Source organism: Balaenoptera borealis (genome assembly GCF_965194805.1).
Source record: "Balaenoptera borealis genome assembly, chromosome: 16".
Classification (NCBI taxonomy): Eukaryota; Metazoa; Chordata; class Mammalia; order Artiodactyla; family Balaenopteridae; genus Balaenoptera; species Balaenoptera borealis.
In genome coordinates this window covers 16896273-16920213 of record NC_138872.1, presented here as the reverse complement: position 1 = coordinate 16920213, position 23941 = coordinate 16896273, and the positions used below count along the sequence as shown (strand labels likewise).

The 23941-nt window shown below is 43.0% G+C and overlaps 1 protein-coding gene across 5 annotated transcripts in view; it reads left to right on the top strand.

The window, feature by feature from the left end:
- Positions 1 to 22089, top strand: part of IFT52 (intraflagellar transport 52) — a 28664-nt gene extending 6575 nt beyond the window's left edge. For 3 of the 5 annotated variants that reach the window (XM_082361766.1, XM_082361768.1, XM_082361767.1), the window contains 11 exons: positions 835 to 964; positions 1258 to 1333; positions 2389 to 2460; positions 4806 to 4932; positions 8271 to 8357; positions 9658 to 9726; positions 12490 to 12644; positions 16505 to 16592; positions 17578 to 17686; positions 19790 to 19935; positions 21817 to 22089. In XM_082361766.1, coding sequence (XP_082217892.1) covers positions 835 to 964; positions 1258 to 1333; positions 2389 to 2460; positions 4806 to 4932; positions 8271 to 8357; positions 9658 to 9726; positions 12490 to 12644; positions 16505 to 16592; positions 17578 to 17686; positions 19790 to 19935; positions 21817 to 21864 — 1107 coding nt within the window. In that variant the 3' untranslated portion in view covers positions 21865 to 22089. The remainder of the gene's footprint in view (positions 1 to 834; positions 965 to 1257; positions 1334 to 2388; positions 2461 to 4805; positions 4933 to 8270; positions 8358 to 9657; positions 9727 to 12489; positions 12645 to 16504; positions 16593 to 17577; positions 17687 to 19789; positions 19936 to 21816) is intronic. The other 2 variants (XM_082361769.1, XM_082361770.1) reach the window with 2 other exon arrangements.
- Positions 22090 to 23941: the final 1852 nt, after the last annotated feature.

Sequence of the window (23941 nt, the reverse complement as noted above, 5' to 3'; positions counted from 1 at the left end):
TCCCTGAGAGGTGGTATGAGATGCCTTTATCCTGATATCCTTGGCTGGCAGTGAGGAAAAGGTATGATCTCTATCAATAGTTTTCAAACAGGGATGGTTTTGCTCACTCCACACCCCCTCCCCCAACCCCTGGGGACATTTGGCAACATCTGGAGACATTTTTGATTGTCCAGAGAGGGCAGGTACAACTAGCATCTAGTAGGTAAAGACCAGGGATGCTGCTGATTGGAGGAGACCTGTGAGCTTCCTTTAGCTAATAGTGTTCCACTTTTGGTTTGCTGTCCAGATAGTCAACTTGGAAAATGTCATTTCAGTTTGAGTATTTTGGAGCTTTATACTAAAGACAAGTGTGGAAATCCTACATAGAGAGTAAATTTTATATTATCTTAATATAGATTTACATTTAAGTGCCTTTATAGATTTGAAGTTGTTTCTTTTTCATCTAGTTAAGGTCTTTTTTTTTTTTTTGTCTGTGCTGGGTCTTCGTTGCTGCGTGCAAGCTTTCTCTAGTTGCAGCAGGCGGGGGCTGCTCTTCATTGCGGTGCACAGGCTTCTCATTGCGGTGGCTTCTCTTGTTGCAGAGCACGGGCTCTAGGGCACATGGGCTTCAGTAGTTGTGGCGCGCAGGCTCAGTAGTTGTGGCGCATGGGCTTAGTTGCTCCGCGGCATGTGGGATCTTCTCGGACCAGGGCTCGAACCCGTGTCCCTTGCATTGGCAGGCGGATTCTTAACCACTGTGCCACCAGGGAAGTCCCTAGTTAAGGTCTTATTCATAGTAGTTTGGACAAAAGTCTTCGAGGTATATTCATAGATTGTTTCTTTTTCTTTGTGTAGTTTGAAGTCCTGAAGAAGTACCTTGATGGCGGTGGAGATATCCTTGTGATGCTAGGAGAGGGTGGGGAATCCAGATTTGACACCAACATTAACTTTCTCCTAGAAGAATATGGAATCATGGTTAATAATGGTAATTATTATTGTTGTTTTAATAGAGGCAGTAATTTCTTGTTTATTATTTATATCGTAGTCCTCTGGGCCTAATAGTACAATGGAAAAAGCTCTGGGCTGTGAGGGTGCATGGTCCAGGATTCTGGTCTCACCGGCAGTCTGAATTTTCTACTGCTAGGCTTCTTCCATTTATAAAATGAGAGAGATTGGAATATAGTTCCAGGATTCCTTTCAGGTCAAAATTTGTATGTGTCTATAATATCAAACTTACTTCTAATCTAAGAAGCACCTTCCTCTCTTTTTTCCTTAAAGATGCTGTGGTTAGAAATGTATATTATAAGTATTTCCATCCTAAAGAAGCTCTAGTTTCCAATGGAGTCTTGAATAGGTAAGCATATTGAAAACAGAAATGACTTTGCCAATGACTCTCGTCTTTCCTACGTGACTCTTCCCTTCTCACACATTGTTTTCTCTGGCCCTTTTTCCTTTCTTGCCTTTTTTAAAAATTTTATTATATCATAGTTTATTTTATTATATTACTTCTCATCCATCAAATTACATTCCTCCCATCTTTTGAAACCTTACTCCACATCACCTTTTTGACGGTTAGAATATATTCAGTTGCAAGTAAAGAAAACCCTATTCGGATGGGATTAAACAATACAGAGACTTTATTGATTCATGTCATTGAAAAGTCGAGAACTAGGGCAGGCTTTGGGTATGGATTGACTGTAATATTCGTAAGGTCATCAGGGCTCCAGTTCCATTTCTCTGCGGTTCTCTTGGCTCTGCTCTCCTGTGGGGGGGAGCTGACTAGTTTTAATAGTTCCCAAATTTGTATCCTCATGCCACACCATTTAGGGCAAGAGCATATGCCTTGGTCCAGCATTCCCAGCAATAGTAGACCTGGGGTTTGCTGTGACAGAGGGCATAGACTGCCCTGGTGGCACCGTTATGTCATATTCTCCACCCCTGGAACCTAGCATGAAGTCAGTGTTTTCTCATCCATTGGATCCTAAAACATAAATTAAGAGCTTTAAGAAAGTGAGAAATGAATGCATGAGGGGGCAACAACAGGGACCCTTCTGGGAGCTTTTCCCTATATTCCAAACGATTCATTCCACACTTGAACTTGCCAGGTACTCTGCTGGGTCTGAAGATAGAGAGTCTAGAACACAGGACTAGAATGCGGGTCTAGTACATATTTGGACCTTTCCCTCAGGGCTCAAGAAAGAGGAATTGATTCTTATATTTTCATGTTAACTTTTGCAGGCTTCCCAAAAGAGATGTAGGTGTGTAGGAGTACCTTTATTTGATTTTTAAGAATGGTATTTTGAACAAGTCGGCACAGTCCTTATATCTAATTCATAGTTACTATTAATGAATGGATTGTGAAATTCCTAAATTTTTTTTGTTTACTAGATTTTAATTTTTTTCTTCAAGGGAAATTAGCCGAGCTGCAGGGAAGGCCGTGCCTGGGATCATTGAAGAGGAGAGCAGTGGAAACAATGCCCAGTGAGTGTATTTTCTGAGGCCACCTGAAGAGGACGTATTTGCCATTTGAAGAGTTTTCTTTTTCAAAGCGAAGCATTTTCATTTCTGATTACAAAAGTAATTCTCACCAAAAACCAGATTGATCAGTTCAAAAGGAAGAAAATAGAAGCCCTCCGGTGTAAATCCATGCCCCTCTCCCCAAAGATAATCCTTCTTAACAGTATTTAGATTTTTTTCGGGAATTCCCTGGCGGTCCAGCGGTTAGGACTCCGTGCTTCCACTGCAGGGGGCACGGGTTCAATCCCTGGTCAGGGAACTAAGATCCTGCATGCCTCACTGTGTGGCCAAAAAAAAAAAAAAAAATGGTATTTAGATTTTTTGATTTTTTTTCATATATAAAAATAGAGTTAGGTACTTTATCCTTTTTATGACTGGATTAAACTGGATGTATCCTAATCTAATCAATCTCCTATTATTGAACATTTAGGTAGTTTATAATATTCTGCTTTAATAATACCACCTAACATTTATTGAGCACTTACTATGTCACAGGCATGTATTATTACCTCATTTAATCCTCACAACAACCTATAAGGTTGTTGACAAGATAACAGTTTAATTGCCCAAGCTCACTTGACTAGTAAGTGTCAGAACTGAGTTTCAAACCTAGGCAGTCTGCTCTAGGGCCTGTACTCTTAACTTCTTTTCCTTACTGTTATTATAAACAGTTTTATATTTGTTATAAATAACAAAGTACAAAGTGAACGTCTTTGTATGTACAATTTGTGCACTTAACGCTAATATCTTAGTAGGCCAGATTCTTAGCATTCAAATTTCTGGGTCAAAGGTCTTCCAGTCGATGATTGCCAAATGTGATGCATTGCCAAGTCACCCTCCAGGCTTTTGTAACATTTACAGTCCCTATGAACATGCCCCTTTTCCCTCTCTTGGCAGCATGGAATATTCTGTTGAAAATGATACCACTTTATTTTAACTTGCAATTCTTTTTTCTTTGTTTAAATAAATTTATTTATTTTTATTTATTTTATTTTTGCCTGCATTGGGTCTTCGTTGCTGTGCGTGGGCTTTTTCTAGTTGTGGAGAGCGGGGCTACTCTTCGTTGCGGGGCACGGGCTTCTCATTGCGGTGGCTTCTCTTGTTGGGAGCACAGGCTCTAGGCACGCGGGCTCTAGAGCGCAGGCTCAGTAGTTGTGGTGCCCGGGATTAGTTGCTCCGCGGTATGTGGGATCTTCCTGGGCCAGAGCTCGAACCCATGTCCCCTGCGTTGGCAGGCGGATTCTTAACCACTGCACCACCAGGGAAGCCCCAATTCTTTGATTATTATGAATGGGATGGCGTTTAAAGTCTACTGGCTGATTGTATTTATTCTGTGAATTTCCTGCTCACTGCTTTTATTGCCTGTTTTTCTATTGATGGTTTGTCTTTTCTTATTCGCTTATAAGACCTCCATGTGTTGCAAATGTTTTTCCCAGTTTACCTTTTTACGTTGGGGTATTTTGCCCCATAGAAGTTGAATGTTTTTATATAATTAAAGCATATTACAAAGCCCTAGTAGTTAGAATAATGTGATACTAATACAGAAATAGTGAAAAATAAATTAAAAAATTAGAATCAGATCCAAAATATGTGGAAGGTAGGGGTTATTAGTTTATAGTTAAAGTGAGATTTCAAATTATTGGAGAATGAATGGTATAATTTTGGCTAATCATTTGGAAAAACATTTCCATTTTCATGCCACACCCCAAAATATATCTCAGATGGATTAAATCTTTAAATATTAAAAATGAAACCATAAAAAGCACTAAAAGAAACTATAGGTGAATGTTTTGTAATCTTAGAGTACAGAAGACCTTTTTTTTTTTTAAAGGAATTCCTTCATTTTTATTTATTTATTTTTGGCTGTGTTAGGTCTTCGTTTCCGTGCAAGGGCTTTCTCTAGTTGCGGCAAGCGGGGGCCACTCTTCATCGCGGTGCGCGGGCCTCTCACTATCGCGGCCTCTCTTGTTGCGGAGCACAGGCTCCAGACGCGCAGGCTCAGTAGTTGTGGCTCACAGGCCCAGTTGCTCCGCGGCATGTGGGATCTTCCCAGACCAGGGCTCGAACCCGTATCCCCTGCATTGGCAGGCAGATTCTCAACCACTGCACCACCAGGGAAGCCCTATACTCACATTTCTTAAAATACTTTATTAAACCTGTAGCTAGAGTGATACTAATTTTAAGTTAACAAACCAAAGCTTATAGAATATTTTCTGTTTGATTGTGACTTGCTCAAGAAACGCTGAGATAATCTTCAAAAATTTTTTATTCATTAAAAAAAACCTTGAACATTTCTTTATTTCTTTCAGGGCTCTCACCTTTGTCTATCCTTTTGGTGCCACATTAAGTGTCATGAAACCAGCAGTGGCTGTTCTGTCCACAGGCTCTGTCTGTTTCCCACTTAACAGACCCATCCTGGCTTTCTATCACTCGAAGGTACAGCCTTTCTTAGATAAGGGTGGATATGTAATTTTTTTTCGTGAGATAGTAAGAACTACTTTAGTTTCCATGGGGTTTCATATATTTTCTCTTTTTTTTTTTTGGCTGCGCCACTATATGGGATCTTAGTTCCCCGACCGGGGATTGAACTCAGGCCCCCTGCAGTGGAAGCTCGGAGTCCTAACCACTGGACCACCAGGGAACTCCCGTATTTTCTCATTGGTCTTCACAATAGTCCTGTGAAGTAGGATTTCAATTAACTACATTTTACTTATGGGGAAACAGTGGATTGTCCAGTCATTGATGGAGTCAAGACTATACCTAGCTCTTATTCTAGATCCAAAGCCTTTCCACTGTAGCATGAGGCTACTGTAGTATAACTGTCTCTGACTATCAGCTCTCACCTTCAGTGGAAGAGAATCCATTCAGAGAAAGGTTGAGTTAGCAACCTATACCACAATGCACAGAATTGTGCTGCTGGTGTTTTAGTGTATCCCAGGAAAACATACCAGAAGACTAGTTGTTCAGTTCTCATCCTGGAAACCCCACAAAATGTGGGAACAGGTGGTCCCAGAGGACACAGCCGTTCTCATTATCACCCCACATATCCACTGCCTTTTAATTCATGTTTGCTGAATTCACCTTCATCTGTCTACCAAGACTTGGAATTCACCAGCTGACCTCTCAGTTTTTCTCCAGAGACTACACATGTCTCTAGCTACACATGATTCTATTTTTCTTTGTGGGACCTAAGTATTACTTTTCCCTCTCATATTTAAAAGCTCTGACGTCATTTTTATTAGGAAATAAATAAATGTCTATGCTGTGTTTGAAAGATGATATTTAGACAAAATTGGTATAGCTATTAATGGTAGTTAGTCTCTCCTAAACAGCAGGAAATACTGTTTTAAAATTAAAGTGTTATTGGACTTCCCTGGTTGTCTAGTGATTAAGACTCTGTGCTTCCACTGCAAGGGGCATGGGTTTGATCCCTGGTCCGGGAACTAAGATCCCGCATGCCCCACGGCACGGCCAAAAAAAACCAAATTAACATGTTATTAAATGATTCAACATGTGGAAATAACTGTTTACATTAAATGTCTGTTTATAGGCACAGAAGTAATGAGACACCATCTTAAGGGGCCTCTGGTAGTATAATACTAGAACTGTTATAATTATTTGATTTTTTAACTGTGCACAGAGATTTTACCTGGCTTAATCAGTGGATTTTTATGGAGCATCTGTTGGGTACAGAATTCTGTGCTAAGTGTGGTGATTCTTCTAGAATTCATGAGATTATCATGTGCTCATTGCCTAGCTATTTAAAGCCCATTTTCTCCTCCTGATAGACTTTCAGTCCTGCCTTATAAACACAGTCTTTCAGAGAGGTTGTTGCCTGTCACTCTTGTTGGTGAGATGAAGCAGTGATCCCAGGGAGAGCCTCCGTCTGGAACCCATAGCAGGGCCAGGCTAGCACGGAGCGTTCTGCCTCCTTGCCCAGGGCCGTTGCCTTCGTTGAGCTTATCATGGGCCTTTCTAGGTCTTTGGTTTACTGGGATAGACTCATTAACATTGAAGGAGCAAATTGGTCCTTGAGTAGACATACTCTTATTTAATTGGAACAAATTATAGACAGTTGCTGGAAAAGGAAGCTGAAGACAATGGTAGAATCAGTCAGGACAGAATAAAAGGATTAAAAGACAATGTATAATCTATTTGAAATAAATGAGGTAGGGAAAAGAAAATACAGTTGACTCTTGAGCAATGCAGGGGTTTGAGGTGCCAGCCCTCCACACAGTGGAAAATCGTGTGTTACAGAGTCAGTCCTCTGTATGTGCGGTTGTGCATCTGCGAATTCAACCAACCACGGATCGTGTAGTACAGTACTCTTTACTAATGAAAAAAATTCGCTAGTAAGTGGACCCATGCAGTTCAAACCCATGTTGTTCAAGGGTCAACTGTATACCAAGGAAAAGATAATATAAATCTGACTGTGAGTAGAGGTATAGGTATTTACTCACCTACAGGGATTCAAATCGCAGCCCAGTTCATTCAGTCACGTCCCTGCTATTTCTGTAGAACTCCACCCAATTCACTTCCTATTCTCAGTAACCTATCTGTTTGCAATGGTTATGGTATAGTAATCATATTATTTTTCCTCTGAAGCATTTGCTTTTAATGTGGGACAGGTCAGTGTTTGTTTTGCAAATTTTGTTTTATTTACAGAATTTGTGCATTTGTAGCTCAACAGCTCTGCTTAGGTGTCATTCTTTCCCAGTGTGGTTGCAGTTGTGCCTGTTCTCTGTATGTCATGTTGCTAGAAAATCTGATTTCATTTTGTGTTTTTAATATTGCACTGTTTTTTTTCTCATTACAAAAATAATATATGCTCATTGTAGAAAAATTTTTAAATGCAGAGATGCACTACTCTGAGGCAGCCCAGGCTGACGTTTTGATCATTTTCTCCCACTTTTGCTTGTGCCTTATTTTTGTTTACTTGCCTCACAGGCTTTAAACTCCAATAGCTGTACAGTTGATGGTACACTTTTTTTTAAACTAATGTTATGACAGAAGCATTTTCCCATGTTACTGAGAAACCTTTCTAATATATAATTTAACAACTGGGGGAGGTTCCATTATTCTTAACCATATTTCTGTGGGTGAACATTTGGATTTGTTTCTAATCTTTTGTGATTATGACTATAAAGTTGTGCAGAGTTTTTGGTATATTTTATACTGCTTTGTTGCATTTGTTGACAGTTTCAGCAACATTGTGTCAAAGAAGTTACTTGACTAAACCTGACCAACACTGTTTATAGTCATTTTTTTCTTATTAATCTGATAGGAAAAAGTACTTTGTTTTGATTTTTTTTAAATTACTAATATTAAAGTTTTTATTATTAACCAGTCGTTTCTTTTGTGAACTTTTCGTGCTTGTGGCTTAGTTTTCTGTTTGGATCTTAAATACTGTTTTTTGGTATTCATAGATGTCTAAATGTTTACAGATTATCTGTGGATTTGTCTGTTTTTTCCTTTAAGATTATGATTTTCATTTATAATTTCACTAACAATGGGAAAATACTGTCGAACCAATTCACACTGCTTTCTATTAAAGTCAAACTGAAGGGTATAGAAGTGTCTAAATTGAGAAGCAGGTTGGGATATAGTTGTTATCATAATTGACATTTCTAGACCATTAAAATGCCCATGTGAATTGGCACTTCTTAGTATATAAGACATTTGCTCACATGGTTGTAATGATAAGTGTTTGGGGACTGAGATGCACGTGGTACATTTTGGGATCTGAATATCTGACACTGCTTTGTCATCAACAGAGCCAAGGTGGGAAACTGGCAGTGCTTGGCTCATGTCACATGTTCAGTGACCAATATTTGGATAAAGAAGAAAACAGCAAAATCATGGTAAGCTCTTCTCTTTTATCTAATGAATAATATGTATGATTTTCCTGTCATTAAAAAAAAAAATACTGCTGAGTTCATCTAGTCATTTAAAACCAGCTATTCAGAACCCGTTATACGCCAGGCACTAAGGATACAAAGATGAGTCAGGCATAGTCTCTGCTCTGAAAAAGTATATAGGACCCTGAGAGAGAATGTGAGAGACGGAGAAGTCAATCCAGAAGGACGTGGGGAGCGTTTCTAAGCACACCACCCCGGGCTGGGAGCCACCCTGGAGAAGTGGGGAGGAGCAGACCCAAGCAGGGCCTCTCGTTATAGAGCCTAGGAACTCAAACTTTCTTTGAAAAGCCACGGGGAGCCCTCGTAGAGTGTCCAGCAGCCTTGGGCATAGTCAGATCTGTGAGTGCAGAAGATGGAAGGGAGAGGGCAATCTGGAGCCAGTTAGGAGGCTGGCAGAGAAGGAACAAGGACCCGAATGAAGGCAGGGAAGGTGTGAGTGGGGGGAGGGGCTGGCCAGCACGAGTGGGATTTAGGAGGAGTTATGATAGGACTGTCCCTGATTGAGGCGGGGAAGGAGGGAAAGGCATGGCAAGTGCAAAGGAAACATGTCCTGTGAAGGGTGACAGGGTGCAGGCCAGAGCTGGATGTTGGCGTGATGCCGGTGACTCACTCAACCAGAGGGAGAAGGTCCCGCTGAGCTTTCTCATTAATGAAATAAGTTCCTTCAGCCTTAAGGATTATTGTCTTATTGAGAGATTGATTTAAGATCTCGTTTCTGGGAATTCCCTGGTGGTCCAGTGCTTAGGACTCTTCACTTTCACTGCCAAGGGGTTGGTTTCAATCCCTGGTTGGGGAACTAAGATCCCACAAGCTGTGAGTTGCGGCCAAAAAAAAAAAAGGATCTTGTTTCTGTAGAATCTACATGAAGTTCCAACGTCTTTATCACATTCTGGGGGCATCTTGTTATATTGTACTTTTTAAGTCCAGACTGTCATCAGCACATTACACAGGGATTGTTTCAGAACAGTGAACAAATTTTAATAAATTCTGGCTGGTGATTAAAGGTTAGAGTGCCCTAAGATAAATGATAAATTTCCAGTAATAAAAATGGCACTAGGGTAAGGAAAACTTTGCAGTTTTCATATGATTTCACCAAGATAAGGGTGGCTTCCCTTTTTCAAATCACTGGTGTGTATTCTCTTTCCCTTTATCATTTTTCTTGATTGGTTTAATTCTCTAGTCCTGCCCTCAGCTTTCTCAAATAACCAAATGGGTAATTCTGTGTTTATTTTTTTAAATTTAGGATGTTGTTTTCCAGTGGCTCACAACAGGAGACATCCACCTAAACCAGATTGATGCTGAGGACCCAGAGGTAGGAGGTTATGAATCATTAAAAAAAAACTTTGAAATGAAGACTGGGTCCAGCTTCTCAGCACCACTTCTAACAGTTCCAAAGGAATATCTGTCTCTTACTTTATCTGTTAGACAGATGGCAAGAAGTGATGCTTTTTGGCGAGACGAAGGCCACATTGTAAAAAAATAATAAATCAATGAATTATATAATTCGTTGTACGATTCAATGGGGTGGGAGCCTCTCTCTGTATATGTAATAATTGGAATTTAATGTATGCTCTCTGGCCCAAACTTTCAGAGTCAGTGTCTTTAGAGAAGTACTTCTTTCTAAAATATGAAGGATATAAAAATAATTTTTTCATGAAGAAACAAAGATCATAAGAATTTAAGTTTTAAACCCTCATTTTGTTGCCTTTAGGAATAACAATCCTAAGGGCATTATGATAATACTTATCAGACAAAGCAGAGTGGTGAGACCAGCACTGGACTAGGAACCAGTAACTACATTCTAGGTCCCACTCCGCCATGAGCCCTGGGACCTTAAGCAGGTTATTTCTGACCTTTTTCATCTTAGTTTTCTCATTAGTTTTGGGGACACTAATACCTGTGTTCTTTGTCTCACAGGATAATTGTGAGGCCTAAATGAATAGATGTAAATTTACTTGTTAACTAAAGGCTGTAAAAAGGGCTATATATCTGTCAAGACTTTTAAAAAACTCTTGTATTTATTATCTACCAAGCACTGTATATCACATGCTTCCACATAAATCATCTTGTTTAAACCTCACCACAGCCCTGGGAGGTAGATGGTCTTATTCTCATTTTACAGATGAGGAAACTGAAATTCTGCAGGATTGTAATATGCCCAAAGAGCAAGCAATTACAGAGCTGGGACTCAAACCCAGGTCTCCTAATTCAAAGTCTACTCGTTCTTCCTTTAGTTCTGTGTTTCTTAAACTCTGAAATGTCAGGAAAATGATTTCTTGGCGATGGGTAGCAGGTCCCTCTTGCGTCTCCCTCCCACCCTCCTTATCCCACCCCTCTAGGTGGTCACAAAGCACCGAGCTGATCTCCCTGGGGAGCACTCTTTTTATGTTTCTGTCTGGACATCTAAGGCCTTGCTATTTGTCTGAACTAGGATTTTGTAGCAGGCTTCTGTGCGGAGCTAAGAATCAACCATGGGGCCTTTGGGATTGCTGGGCCCATACTTATCTCTGTGCCGTGACCCGGGTGTATGTTCTGCCATAGTCAGCGCCCTTGTTACTGCTCTCACCTTCATCCCTGTCCTATTAGAGGGTTGAAGCCTCTACAACAGCCAAATAGTGCTAGGAAGGGCATTTATCTGTTGATGCTTCTCCCTTGTTTCTTGTCTAAAAAAAAAGTTTGAGAATTGGGGGAGTTTTCGACGCTTGGGATATAGAGAAAAGTGAGCCTGTTTGTCTTGACGTCTCACTTCCGTCACGCTCAGGCACGTTTCCTCAAGTGCTGGCTCTGGAGAATGTGGAACAGTATGTTGTGGGTGACTTCAGAGACCAGTTTTTAAAACTATCACCAAGTTGGCCTTGTTAGAAGTCAAGGCTAAACGCAGTTCAAAGGGAAATTAGGAATACACAAACTCCTGTTTGCCAGCATGCATTTATTTAAACTTAAATTTATTGCTCGACTAGGTAATACCTTCACATAGTTTGGAATTCAAAAGCATGCACAATGAACAGTCTTCCTTCTGTCTTTGCCCAGCCACCTGGTTCCCCTCCCCAGTGACAGCAGTCTTAGCAGTTTCTTGTATGTTCTTCCAGAGATACTTTATATAGAGATAAGCAAATATGCATGTGTGTATGCTCTCCTTCCCCCTTGTTTTACCCAAATGGTGCTATGTACGCTTTGTATATATACTGCCTAGCACCTTGCTTTTTACAATTACCAGTATGTCTTGGAGGTTTTTCCACACTTATTCATAAAGAGCTTTCTTTTGATTGCTTTTTGTTTTGTTTTTTGAAAACTGAATTTTCCATTATTTGTACTGTGGTATATTTAACCAGTCTCCTATTGATGGTCATTTAGGTTTTCCTGGTCTTTTACTGTTACCAACAGACAGCACATGTCATCATTAAGGGTTCTCAGCAGTGCTGCAGGCATGTCCTCGGCTAGGTGAGAAGGGCTGGGGTCTAGTGTCTAAGGAGGGGTTGCCTGTGCTGGGGTCACAGGTGGTTTGTACACAGGACAGGAGAGAAAGCAGAGTGTACGGCCCAGATGCTAGTGGGTGGAGAGAGGATAGATGTTGAAATGGGAGCTTGTGGACTTTCTTTTATGATTGTGTCTGTTTTCTCACTGATGTAGAAAATAAGGTCATCAGCTAAAATTAAGAGGTAGAAAATCACATTAGATGGTTGAAGTGACAGAAGGAAAGTGTTGCCTACGAGAATGGGAAAAGGGAATGAACTTGAGAATTTAATTGATGGCTGAGCACTCAAGATCAGTGTGTAATGAAAAGGAGACCAGTCAGCAGGGTTGTGCGTTTCTCCAGCCATATTCAGCTGTGTGCGGACCAGCATGAATCATTGCAGAGCTGGGTTTTGTCAGCGTTGGGGATTACCCAGGTGACCTTTGTCCTTCTTTCCACCAAGAGTGGCTTATTTAAGGTTTAGTTGTCAGTGATCATGAACAGTGAGATGTCTTAGCAAGAGAGTAGAAATGTTGCAGATTTAGACCTGAGGCGCTGGAGACCAGACAGAGTAGATTCTTGCCCCTGCTCTGCTGAAAGGAACCCTCTTGTGGCTTTCAGATTTCCGACTACATGATGCTGCCCGACACGGCCACCCTGTCCGAGCGGCTGCGAGTGTGTCTCCAGGAGGGCGATGAGAACCCTCGGGACTTCACCACCCTCTTCGACCTGTCCGTTTACCAGCTGGATACCACTTCCCTCCCCAAGGTCATCAAGTCAGTACCTCGGCTCTCTCAGCTGCTCTGCACTCCACTGGGTGTTCGGTTTGAAAACACTAGCCTGGGGGCGGGAGTTAGGGGCACGGCAAGTGCGGTGTGCAAAACGTGTTCTCAGACCTGTGATGAGGTTGGCCGAGATAGCTGGGAGTTTGGGGCGGGGCTTGATACAGAGGAAACTGCCAGCAGTTGTCAGCTCCTGCTGTGCTCCAGGCTCTGTATTGGACATTTAGAGAAACCAGCTTGTTCCGGTTTGCCCAGGACATTCCTGGTCTGAGCACAGAGAGTCCCACGTCCCAGAGACCCCCCTCAGTAAACCAAGGTGGGCAGTCACCCTGTGAGCACTCCACACTGTGCCTTCATTTAATACTTTAAGTGGTCCTCTGAGTTACCTGCCTCACTTCCAGCTGAGGAAACTGAGGTTTAGAGAGGGAAAGGATTCTCCCACTGTGGGAGCAGGGATCTCGAGCCAGGCCTGAGTGTCTTTCAGTCCAGTCCTTGACTCTGTTTCCTGCCGGCTTTGTTGGTGTTGTTCTGCATCCCTAACAACGGGCAGGGACTAACATTTTTGAGCATCTCTGGCCTGGTACAGGATCTACATCTGGATAAACCAAAGGCTGAAGGCACAGTACAGATGATTGTCTAATGTCCTGGCCCTGTACTTATGTTCAAGGTCATCAAGCACTCATAGAGCTCTGGCTGTGCTGAGCACCGTACCTAAAGTGTATGGTTTTATGGAGGAGACAGACAAAAGCTGTGATGCAAGGTTAATCTAGTGCTAAATGTGAAATGTAAAACTGGAGGCCATGGCATCATGAGGAAAGAGAATTTGATTCTGACGGGTGAGCAGGGAAGGCTTTAAGAAAGAGAGAGGCCGTTTTAGCCAGGCATTGAGGATTTCAGAAAACATTTCTGGGTGACTTGTGTCTGCTTGGCCCTCTGATGGGTGGTGCACTTTAAGGGGTGAGAGGATTTCAGGAGATGGTTTGGGGTGTTGGGAGAGAACATTCTGCAGGGAGGTTGCTTTCTGAGCAAAGGCAGGGTATGTCCAGGCAGGGAAGTTCATTCCTAGTTGCCATTTGAACTGCATTTAGCCTTGCCTCCTAACAAGCACCATGCTAATTTTTTTATGTACGTTGCTTTATCATGTAATAATCATAATACAGTTATTCTCCCTGTTTTACATATGAGGACACTGAGGCACAGAGAAGATAAGTGAGTTGCTTAAGGTCACACGGCTAGTTTTCAGTGGCACCTGAATTTGAATCCAGCCAATCTTAACCCTGAACCTGGGAAGAAATTATCTGGAGATTTATTACTGTAGGAAGTTAGTCTCTAAAAAAGAGCAACACTGACATCCCCAGAGCCGCCAGGGCATCTCTGTCACCCCCTCAGCACCTGCAGCCTGCAGGTGACAGCCAGGTTGTAAATCCTGGCTGCACATTTGGCTCTTCATTTGCTTGGTTTTGAGCTCCGATGCTCTCCTTCTAACTCAGGGCTTTTCTTAGAATAACAGAAGTTCCATCAGGCCACTCCACTGGCTGCTTCCAGTCTAACCGGCTGCTGCCGTTTTGACTCGCTTCTCCCCTGATGCAGGTGGACCAGGCCATCACGACCATTCTTCAGTGTTGAATGAGAGATTGCTTGGAACTGTCTGCTATTTTAGTGTCGGCAGAGTCAGGTGGTGGATGTTTCAGAGGCTTGGATGGCTCTTTTGATTGTATTTGTCTTTCATACCACAGCAAAGGGCAGGAGTTACTGGTTTACAGTTTCTGTGTGGAGCTCTGAGGTATTTTTATTCATATGTAACAACTTTTGAATGCAGTTTTTCTTTTTGAGTAAAAATTGCATTCGTCATTAAATATGTATGTCAGCTGTAGGGTATTGCTCTGAAGTGACTTCATTTGTCCAGCCGGTCTCTGTTGATGCCTGTGGGGTGTGAGGTAGAGACAAACAGTGTGGCGTCCCTGCCCTCAGAGTTCATGGTGGGATGGAGAGTGAGACATGGGCAGTGAAAATGCACCACCAAAGGTCAGGCCAGAGTATTCTGGAATATAGAGCAGCCCCATTTCACAGATTTGTGTATAGCAATGGCATTTATTCTTCCCCTTTCCCCATATTGATCATCTTTCTGAATTAGGTTTTGCTTGCTTTTAAGATTAGCTTCTCCACCCATTCCCCACCCCCATCAAGTACATGTTGGCCACTAGTAGGAGGAAGATCTGGGCAGGTGGTGAGCCGAGTGGAGAAAGGGAAGACTTAATGGAATTCATTTTATTACTTATGCAGGGCTTCAGCACAGTCAGCTCTATCTAGGGACAGAAAACAGAATATCATGGCTAGAATGACCAAGGCTAGGACTTGGCAGCAGGGTTCTTTGTGTGTGGGTACTAGGACCTTTAGCTTAGAACTGCCTCTAATTCTGCCATCTGGGTAGACTGAGTCACGGGGCTTCTGGTTGGCAGGGATTAGCCAGGTCTGAGTTCTGATCTTGCCTTTGTTGCTTCCTAAGCACATGACCTTGGGGAGCTACTTCAACTCTATACCTCTGTTTCCTCTTCAGAGATTACACCCACTGTCCAGGGCTGTTTTGAGGATTGCATTAAATAAGTGCCTCGCACAGGGTCAGGCACAGCACGTGGCATGTGGTAGATGCTCAAGGAAAGTTATTTCTCTTCTCTCCGTGGGGATCATCTGCTCATTGCTAGGAAAGACTCTCCCCAGGCATCTGGGACTAGTGGAGGTGGTGACGGCATAAGCTCAGCTAGCCGTCCTTCTGCGGTCATAGACCTGTCTCCTTTCTGAAAGCACCCCTACAGAGAAACGGGCATGAACTTTGTCCACACCCCTTGGCATTTGCTTGCTTAGATGAATTTTGAAAGGCCACAAATGAGCACACAATTTAAGTTGGGTGAGTGAGTATATTTTAATTGGCCTCATTCCCAGAGGAGGTCACAGAGCTTGTACAATCTATACCCCGATGCAAAAGGTCAAATTAAGGTTTGGGAGAACGGAGGCAAAGGGGAAGCCGCAATAAAAAAACTACCGTGGGGGAAGGTCAGTCCTTGACTCCAGTAACTCCTTCGTGCCGTTCTCACTCCGCCACAGCTGCTCTGGCTGCCCTGCTGCTCCGTGAAAATGCCTCTCTCCCCTCCCCCTCCTCCTTGCTCCGGCCTCTGCCTGGCCTGCCCCTCCGCTCACGCAGGGCTGCTCTGGCAAAGCCCCACTCCCTGCCCCTTCCCTGTCTCTGTCCCTCCCTCCTGATTGGCTTTTCTTCCTAGTGCTTATTAATCCCTGGCATCTTGGCTTTTGTTTATTGTGTGTCTCTCTTCCGCTAGAATGTCAGTCCCACGAGGGCCTGCCTCGGTCTCTTTTTTCCCCTGCTGCTGTACTCCTGGCAGATAAAACTGCCTGGTACACAGTAGGTGTTCAGTAGATGTTTGTGGAGTGAATGAGCACACAGAAGTGCATATCCTGTGGATCTGTTCAGTCGCCAGAAGCAGACTTCAGATTTGACTCCTGTCTCTTGATGGTGAAAACAAATAAGGAGACACAGTGAGTTACAAGATTCACGGTGTCCAGTGGGTAAAAATTAAAAGCCTATTTAGGAGAAGCCCGATAGGAAACTTGAATGAACTTCCCCTTTCAGTTCTCAGTAAAGTCACACTGTCTGTTGCAGTAGAGAAGATTCCTGAAAGGATCGTTACATTACATGTAACAATACATTTTGTGTGATTTTTATTTTTTTTGCCAAAGTGCTGAGCCTCCTGATCGTTGGAGACGAGCACCGTGAGATCTATTAGACGTGCTTTGCATCAGTGTCTCATCTTGATTCCTGCTTTTTTGTCTTCTTAACACAGGGCTCACGAGCAGCTAAACGTGAAACATGAGCCTCTCCAACTCATCCAACCTCAGTTTGAGACGCCGCTGCCAGCCCTTCAGCCAGCGGTGAGTGGGTGTGTGGGGGGCATCCTGCCGCAGAGCCCTGCTGTTGCTGGCCTCGTGTGGAGCTGGCCTCCTCATGGGGTCACGTTTCTCTGGCTCGAAACATGCATAGAGACCAAACATGTTAGTATTCTACAGGGACTTCCATTTGGTGTAGTTCCCAACTGAGGAATCAAGGGTGTGGGCCTCTCTGGCTGTTAAACATTTCCTATCTTGTGGGGTTGAAGGGCATGTATGAGAATTCCTGGCTGAAAAGGAGGAAGAGCTTTGTGCTAGAAAGCTTTGAGCTCTCCAGGCAACAGGCACTCAGATTCACAGCACAGTTCTAAGAGCCCAGGGGACAGTCATGTGTCTATAGGTTATTTTTCAACATTCCAGTCCAGCGTGAGCTCCACTTGCCTTCAAAATTGTCTTATCCCACCACATTCTGGAATGTTATGAGCCAGTTGGCTTCACATTGGTAACCTGAAAATCGGCCACAGTGGAAGTGTTTACAAAACAGGAAATGACAAATGCTACAGATCAGGCCTCTTGTTTTGAGTGATAGCTCAACATTTATCAGCACACCACTGCTTCATACCTTCGAATTCTGGCTATAAGTTCAGCACTTCCTACATTAATCTACATCTGTTTCCCCAGTTTCTGTCCCTGAAGAACTCATCATCAGATGAGAAACGACTCATGCAATCAAATGTTCAACACAAATTTGCACAAAATGCAAATAAGCCGGATAAGCCCCAAGCTGTGTGTCCTTGCATGAGTTAATGGGCGCTGGTACATCAGCTTGGCGAGTTTGGCGGTGTGCTTGGAGCTGGTTCTGCTGGGTTGCTTGCACTGGGCCGCCGTCTTGCTTGCTGTGGTCTCATGGGTTAGGGCGGAAGGAGGTGATGGGCGCTGGGCGGTTCACCGTCTCATTTTCCTTACGTCTCCTTACCATCAGTTATGGCTTTGGATGTGCTCTTTCGTGAAAGACCTTATTGCCTTTTAGGTTTTCCCTCCTAGTTTCAGGGAATTATCACCCCCTCCGCTGGAGCTGTTTGACTTAGATGAGACGTTCTCCTCTGAGAAGGCCCGGCTTGCTCAGATCACCAATAAGTGTGAGTGTGGTCAACTTCTTGTTTGTTGTCTTTTGTGAGTTTTATTAAATTGTGAATTTCTGAGATTTGCCGTGAAAGAAAGCTTAGAGTTTGCTTAGGGAGAACAGAATATGAATGGAAGTATAAAAGCACAATTTTTGTTTATTTCATGTGAATGATGTGGCTTGTTTCCCTAGGGGTCAGTTAGCTCAGTGAGCTAGAGCATGGTGCCAAGCAGAGGCCAGGGTCTCAGCTTTAATTCCTGTGTGTCTTTAGTTCTGACCTGTTGGGTGACCCCAGGATGAATTCTGACTCTGGCTGCCTCTTAGCAAATCTAGGCCATTAGTCACAGGAGCCGTTGAATAAAAAAATTCAGTCAGGGCCAAGAGAATTAGAGAGACTTCAGATTGGAAGGGATTCTAGAGAGAGTCAAGTGTGCCCACCCTGACCCGTGGGTGAGGAAATGAGGCTCCGGGCCGCACAGCTGCAGGGTGAGTGGTGCTCCTGACTCTCGGCCCCGTGCCCCTCCTGACATGCCCTTCCTCCAGCACAGCAGGTGGGCCTGCACACGTGGACTCAGAGACATAAAATTGAGGCAGTGACCCCACTCCTGGGAATCTAACCTAGGGAGATAAATGAAGGTACACAGATGACTACGACGTTACTTATTAAAAAATAAAATACAATTGGGAATAGCCTTTCCCACTCACAGGGAAATGGTAGTAAATTGCACCACATTCAATCAGTGGAACAGTATGTAGTCATTACAAAAGAGGGTTACAAAGGCCAGGGGGTGACACTGAGATTCCTAAATGAAGAAAGCAAGATATAAAACTGTACTTGGAGTAGGATCCCAACTATGTGAACATCTGTATGTGCTCGAAGACCAGAAAGGAATGTGCAAAAATGAAAATAGTTCAATGTCAGACACCTTTACTGCATCTCTGTTCCATGCCAGGCATTGTGGTAGGCCTAGGCAATCCGAAATTAGCAAGACCTAGTAATTAGTCCAGTGGGAATAATAGACCTGTGAAGGATCAGACCCTTTGACCCTGTGTTTCTGTTTCTAGCAGTTTATCCTGCAGAAATCCTAGTAGAAATGCATAACAGAAAAGATATAGAGATATTAATTGTAGTATTCAAAAAATAGACAACAGTCTAATAGTCCATCAGTAGGAGAATTGGTTTTAAAAAAATGAGACAAAGTGGAATATTATACATCTGTTAAAAGAAAGATGTGGAGCATAAGCTTTGACATGGACTGTCCATGTTACATCGTTAAATGATGACGGCAACTTACAGAACTGTTATAGTTTGATCCCGTTTTTTTACACATATGTAGACATGTAGGCATACATGGCAGTAATTACCCTAGGAAGTATTGGTGGGGGTAGAGCTAGAGTGAGAGATCATTTCTATCATAACTTTAAAAATGCAAATCAGAGGGGAAGGAAAGAAATTACTGGAAAAGAAAATAGTGTAAGTAGGGCAGTAATGGCTGTCCATCCTTGATACAGGGCTGGGGATGGTTACACAGAGAATTATGGATGATTTTTTTCTTTCTTTTATTTCCTTTCCTATAATATTGCTATAATAAATGCTATTTAAAATACCCCTGGGACTTCCCTGGCAATACAGTGGTTAAGACTTCACGCTTCCACTGCTACGGGCGCGGGTTCGATCCCTGGTCAGGGAACTGAGATCCTGCAAGCTGCACGGTGCGGCCAAAAAAATTTTTTTTAATAAATAATATAAATAAAATAAAATACCCATATGTCCTTCACATAATGATCCTTGCGGCAATCAGAGAATGGTAATTTGATTCCCCGCTGGTTGCTCCTGTTCTGTGTAATGTAGGAATGCCAGATCTGGTAATAGCGAGCCAGAAACTGGCTGGCTTTATTCTAATCAGGAGTGTCACACTTTTGTCCTAATTTACAAAAACAGCACATCAGAGATCTCTACAGTTTGTCACTGTTTAAGTCCTTTGGTCACATTACCCAAGGGAGAGGTGAGTGATCTTGAGAGATGTAGGAACCTGACAGGGATACCCAAACCACAGTAAGTCTGTACTTGGGGAAGGGCAGAGTCAAGGGTGAATCTAACTGCCCCAACTGTGCTTAGGTACTGAAGAAGACCTGGAATTCTACATCAGGAAGTGTGGTGACATCCTTGGAGTCACCAATAAACTACCAAAGGACCAGCAAGATGCCAAACATATCCTCGAGCACATCTTCTTCCAAGTGGTGGAATTCAAGAAATTGAACCAGGTACAGAACCCAGAAGGCCCACTCAAGTGGGAGTCCTTCCAGTGGTGATATCATCCATAAACTGGACTTCTCGTGTTCCATGCCATTCGTTCATTCATTCATTCTGCAGGCACTTCACTATCTACTAGGTGAACAAAACAGACGATGTTCCCTGCACTTATGGGCCGTATATCTAGCTGGAGGAGACAGTAAACAATAAACGTAATATATAAGTAAATCACATAGGATGCTAGGAGATGATAAGCGCTATTAAAAAGTAGAGCAGGGTCAGAGGGATCAGTGTGCTGAATGTGGTGATATTAAATAGGGTGGTCAGGATAGGCCACACTACAAAGCTGACATGGGAGCAAAGACGTGAAGGTGTTGAGGGAGTTGGCCATGGAGATAGCTGGGGGACAAGTGTCCCAGGCAGAGAGAAGACCTGTGCAGAATCCCTAAGGCTGGGCTCTGCCTGGCTTGTTTGAGGGACAGCAGTAATGCCTGTGTGGCAGGAGATAACTGAACCAGGGATGGAGCAGGACGTGAGGTCAGCACCTTATGTTAGAAATCCTCTTGCCCAGGGCTGAGGACCAAGAACTTAAAAATTATGCCTGGCCTTCATCTTGCCTATCCCTGGACAGGATTTCTAAAATTAAATGTCCAACCAAGGTTGGTAAATGGGCATTCATTTATATACTACTGATGAGAGAATAAGCTGGTTCCACTATTATGGAGATATTTTTTATAATATCGTTCAGAAGCCCTAAATATATATATGTATACCTTTGACCCAGCAATTCTAATGCTTAGAATTTGTCTTAATAATATAATCCTGGGATTTCCCTGGCGGTCTAGTGGTTAAGACTCCACACTTCCACTGCAGGGGGCACAGATTCAATCCCTGGGTGGGGAACTAAGATCCTGCATGCCATGTGGCATGGCCAAAATATATATATATATTCCTGAATGTGTGTAGATTTACCAGTCAGGATGCTCAGTGAAGCATTGTTTTAATAGAAGAAAAACTTTCATCAGTAGGGAACTAGTTAAGTATCTAGGGTGCATCCATAAGATTAAGAATGTTTAGAAGGATGTTTAAGGACTTAGGAAGACATTCATGATAGAGTAAATGGGGTGGGGGGAAAGGACTATAAAACAGTATAAAGAGAAAGTCCATTTTTCACACACACACACACACACACACACACACACACACGATTTTAGATGCTGAACAGTATAAAGAGAAAGTCCATTTTTCACACACAGACACACACACACACACACGATTTTAGATGCTGAACAGAAAGACTGATTAGGATCTGAGCCACTACTGACGGGGTCTGGCTTTGCTGGGTACTCACACTATAATATACGCCTCGTATGTGCCGTCACGGTGCTAGATGTCAGGGCTGTGGCAGTGAATGCAGTCCTTGCTGTCTGCCTGAGCTACATGCAGTGAGCGAGACAGGAACATCTGGGCAATTAGAGTGCTCTGAGATCAGTACCAGGAAAGCAACTCAGAGGCAAGGTATTGGTATACTTGCTCAGCACTGAAATGTGGGATGGGGGCCAGGTAGATTCCCAACAGTACTTACCTTGGTGGCAAGGCAGGGTCAGGCCCCTAAGGCCAAGGTAAGAAGTCTGGTGTGGTGTCTGCATCAGTACCTTCAAATGTATTTGCTCCCCACTCCTCACGGTGGGTGGTGGGCTGTGGTCAAAGCCCTTTCCTGGTCGTGAAAACTTAATCCTTGGGCTGGATTTAGCCTTAAAGCCCAGAGATTACCTATGTGTCCCAATTAATGATGATTTAGAATCTCTAATCAAAGTCCAAAACAACAAAGAATTCACATTTCAGGTTTTGAACTGAAATTCTAAAATTCTATATCTTATTCCCTCATCCAGGAACATGATGTTGATACAAGTGAAACGGCATTCCAGAACAATTTCTGAGGACCAAGCCTCTTCAAGCATTTTCTGCCTCCTGATTCTCTCTTTATAAACTCTTTTTGAATTGTCCCTCAATTCTTTATCAAAATTGTCTATACAGTCTTTCTTCTATGAGCTGTGGAAGGTCTGTGCATCTTCTATAGTGCCCAGAGAGGGATAACATTTCTAACTTCTGTAAGATATGTTCCATTTTTTAAATTAAATCTGTTTGAATCTGTACTTTTTAAATTTATGCATCAGTCTCTCATTGAAGTTTTTTCTTTCGACTCCAGTTCTAGATTTGAGTCTCTTTTATCAGAAGCATAAGTAACTCTCAAGCTTATGAATACTGTACAGCTTTTGGACTAGCTCAAAAGGATAGAAAACAAACTTAACCCACAGCCTGTTTGACCCACTGTACCTAATGAGAAAGGTAAAATAGTTGATAGGTATCTTCCTTACGTAGCTCACTCACTCCTTCATCTCCCAGCTGCACACAGGCACAACCATTTGGAGGCTGTTGCCTTCACCCACACTTTGTCCCTCTCCTCTGAGCTCCTGCACCACTCAGTTCTATCATCATTTTAGGTTATAATGCAGGACAAAATGTGATCATCTGTCCCAAGGACAATGGGAGAGACTGTACCTGCTTGAATGGAGCAGTTGATGTGGAAATGCACAGCATTTGTGCATTGTGCAAATGCACTGGATACACTGGGAACCAGCTTTGGGGAAAGCCTGAAAGCCAGATAGAAGATTGCAGAACCACTGCCAGTGTGTAAGGGATATGGTGCAATGGGAATAGCTTAGCTGGTGGGTTCTGTAAAGATAGAACTTTGGAAGGAAGGCCCTTAGGGGGAGTGTCGTACAACTCCAAGAGGAAGTAACGAGAGCTTGGATTTAAGATGCTGTTGTAGGAAAGGTGGCATTCTGAAATAGATTTGGTCTGGGCGTTAGAGGTCAGGTTGGCAAGATTTTGAGCCTGATTGCCTGGGACAGTGGTGGAGTTTTTGGAAGACGGGGATTCTGAAGGGCGAGCTGTTTCAGAGCATAAGAACCAGTTGAGACAATGGCAATTCGTGCAAGTGGTAATAACCAGTAAATAGCTAGAAATACCTAACTAAGGCTTAGGAAAGATGTCCAGTCTCAAGATCTGAGTTGTTCACATGGAGCTGATAATTGAAGCCAGGAAAATAGTCTGTCGAGGAATTAACATTTTTGGAAGTTCATTTTTTAAAATTTTTATTGGAGTATAGTTGCTTTACAGTGTTGTGTTAGTTTCTGCTGTACAGCCAAGTGAATAGTTATACGTATACATATATCTCTTTTTTAGATTTCCTTCCCATTTAGGTCACCACAGAGCATTCAGTGGAGTTCCCTGTGCTATATAGTATGTTCTCATTAGTTATCTATTTTATACATTTTTGGAAATTTAAAACCTTGGGAAGAAAGGCTCAAGTCACATCTTGAATTTCAAATGATTTATTCATGTTAAAGCTCTGTAGGCTTCCATTCTCTCACACTGAAGCCCTAGTGCAGGGCTTATTCAGAGTAGCCAAGCCAGAACACAGTGTTAGGGATGGGGGAGGCCACTTTGCTCAAAGGGCAGAACCTGGGGACCAGCTGAGAACAAGCAGCTGTGGAACAGCAGGGGGTGTCATGGAAATGTATTTGGAATACATTCCAAAAATGTGCTCAACCATTACCTCCCATCCCATGTGCTCTTCTCTTACACTGTGGTTTTGGTTCTCCTGCCATTGAGAGGTGAGATCTGTTCCCTCCCTCTCAATCTGGCACTATGTTACTGACACTGTGACTTCTGAGGCTAGGTCATAGAAGGCTATACAGCTTCTGCCTGGTTCACTTGGGGCGCTCGGAGCCTCCATACAAGTCAGCGGCCACCTGGATGGGCTACGTGGATATGCCACGTATAGATGTTCTGGCCAACCGCCCGAGGTCCCGACCTATACGAGCATCACCTGCTAAACACGTGAATGAAGAGGACTCCAAACATGAAGTCACCCCTAGTCTTCTGAGTTGTCCTAGTTGAGTTCCCAGACATCATGGAGCAGAGACAAGCTGTCCCTGCGCTGACCTTCCT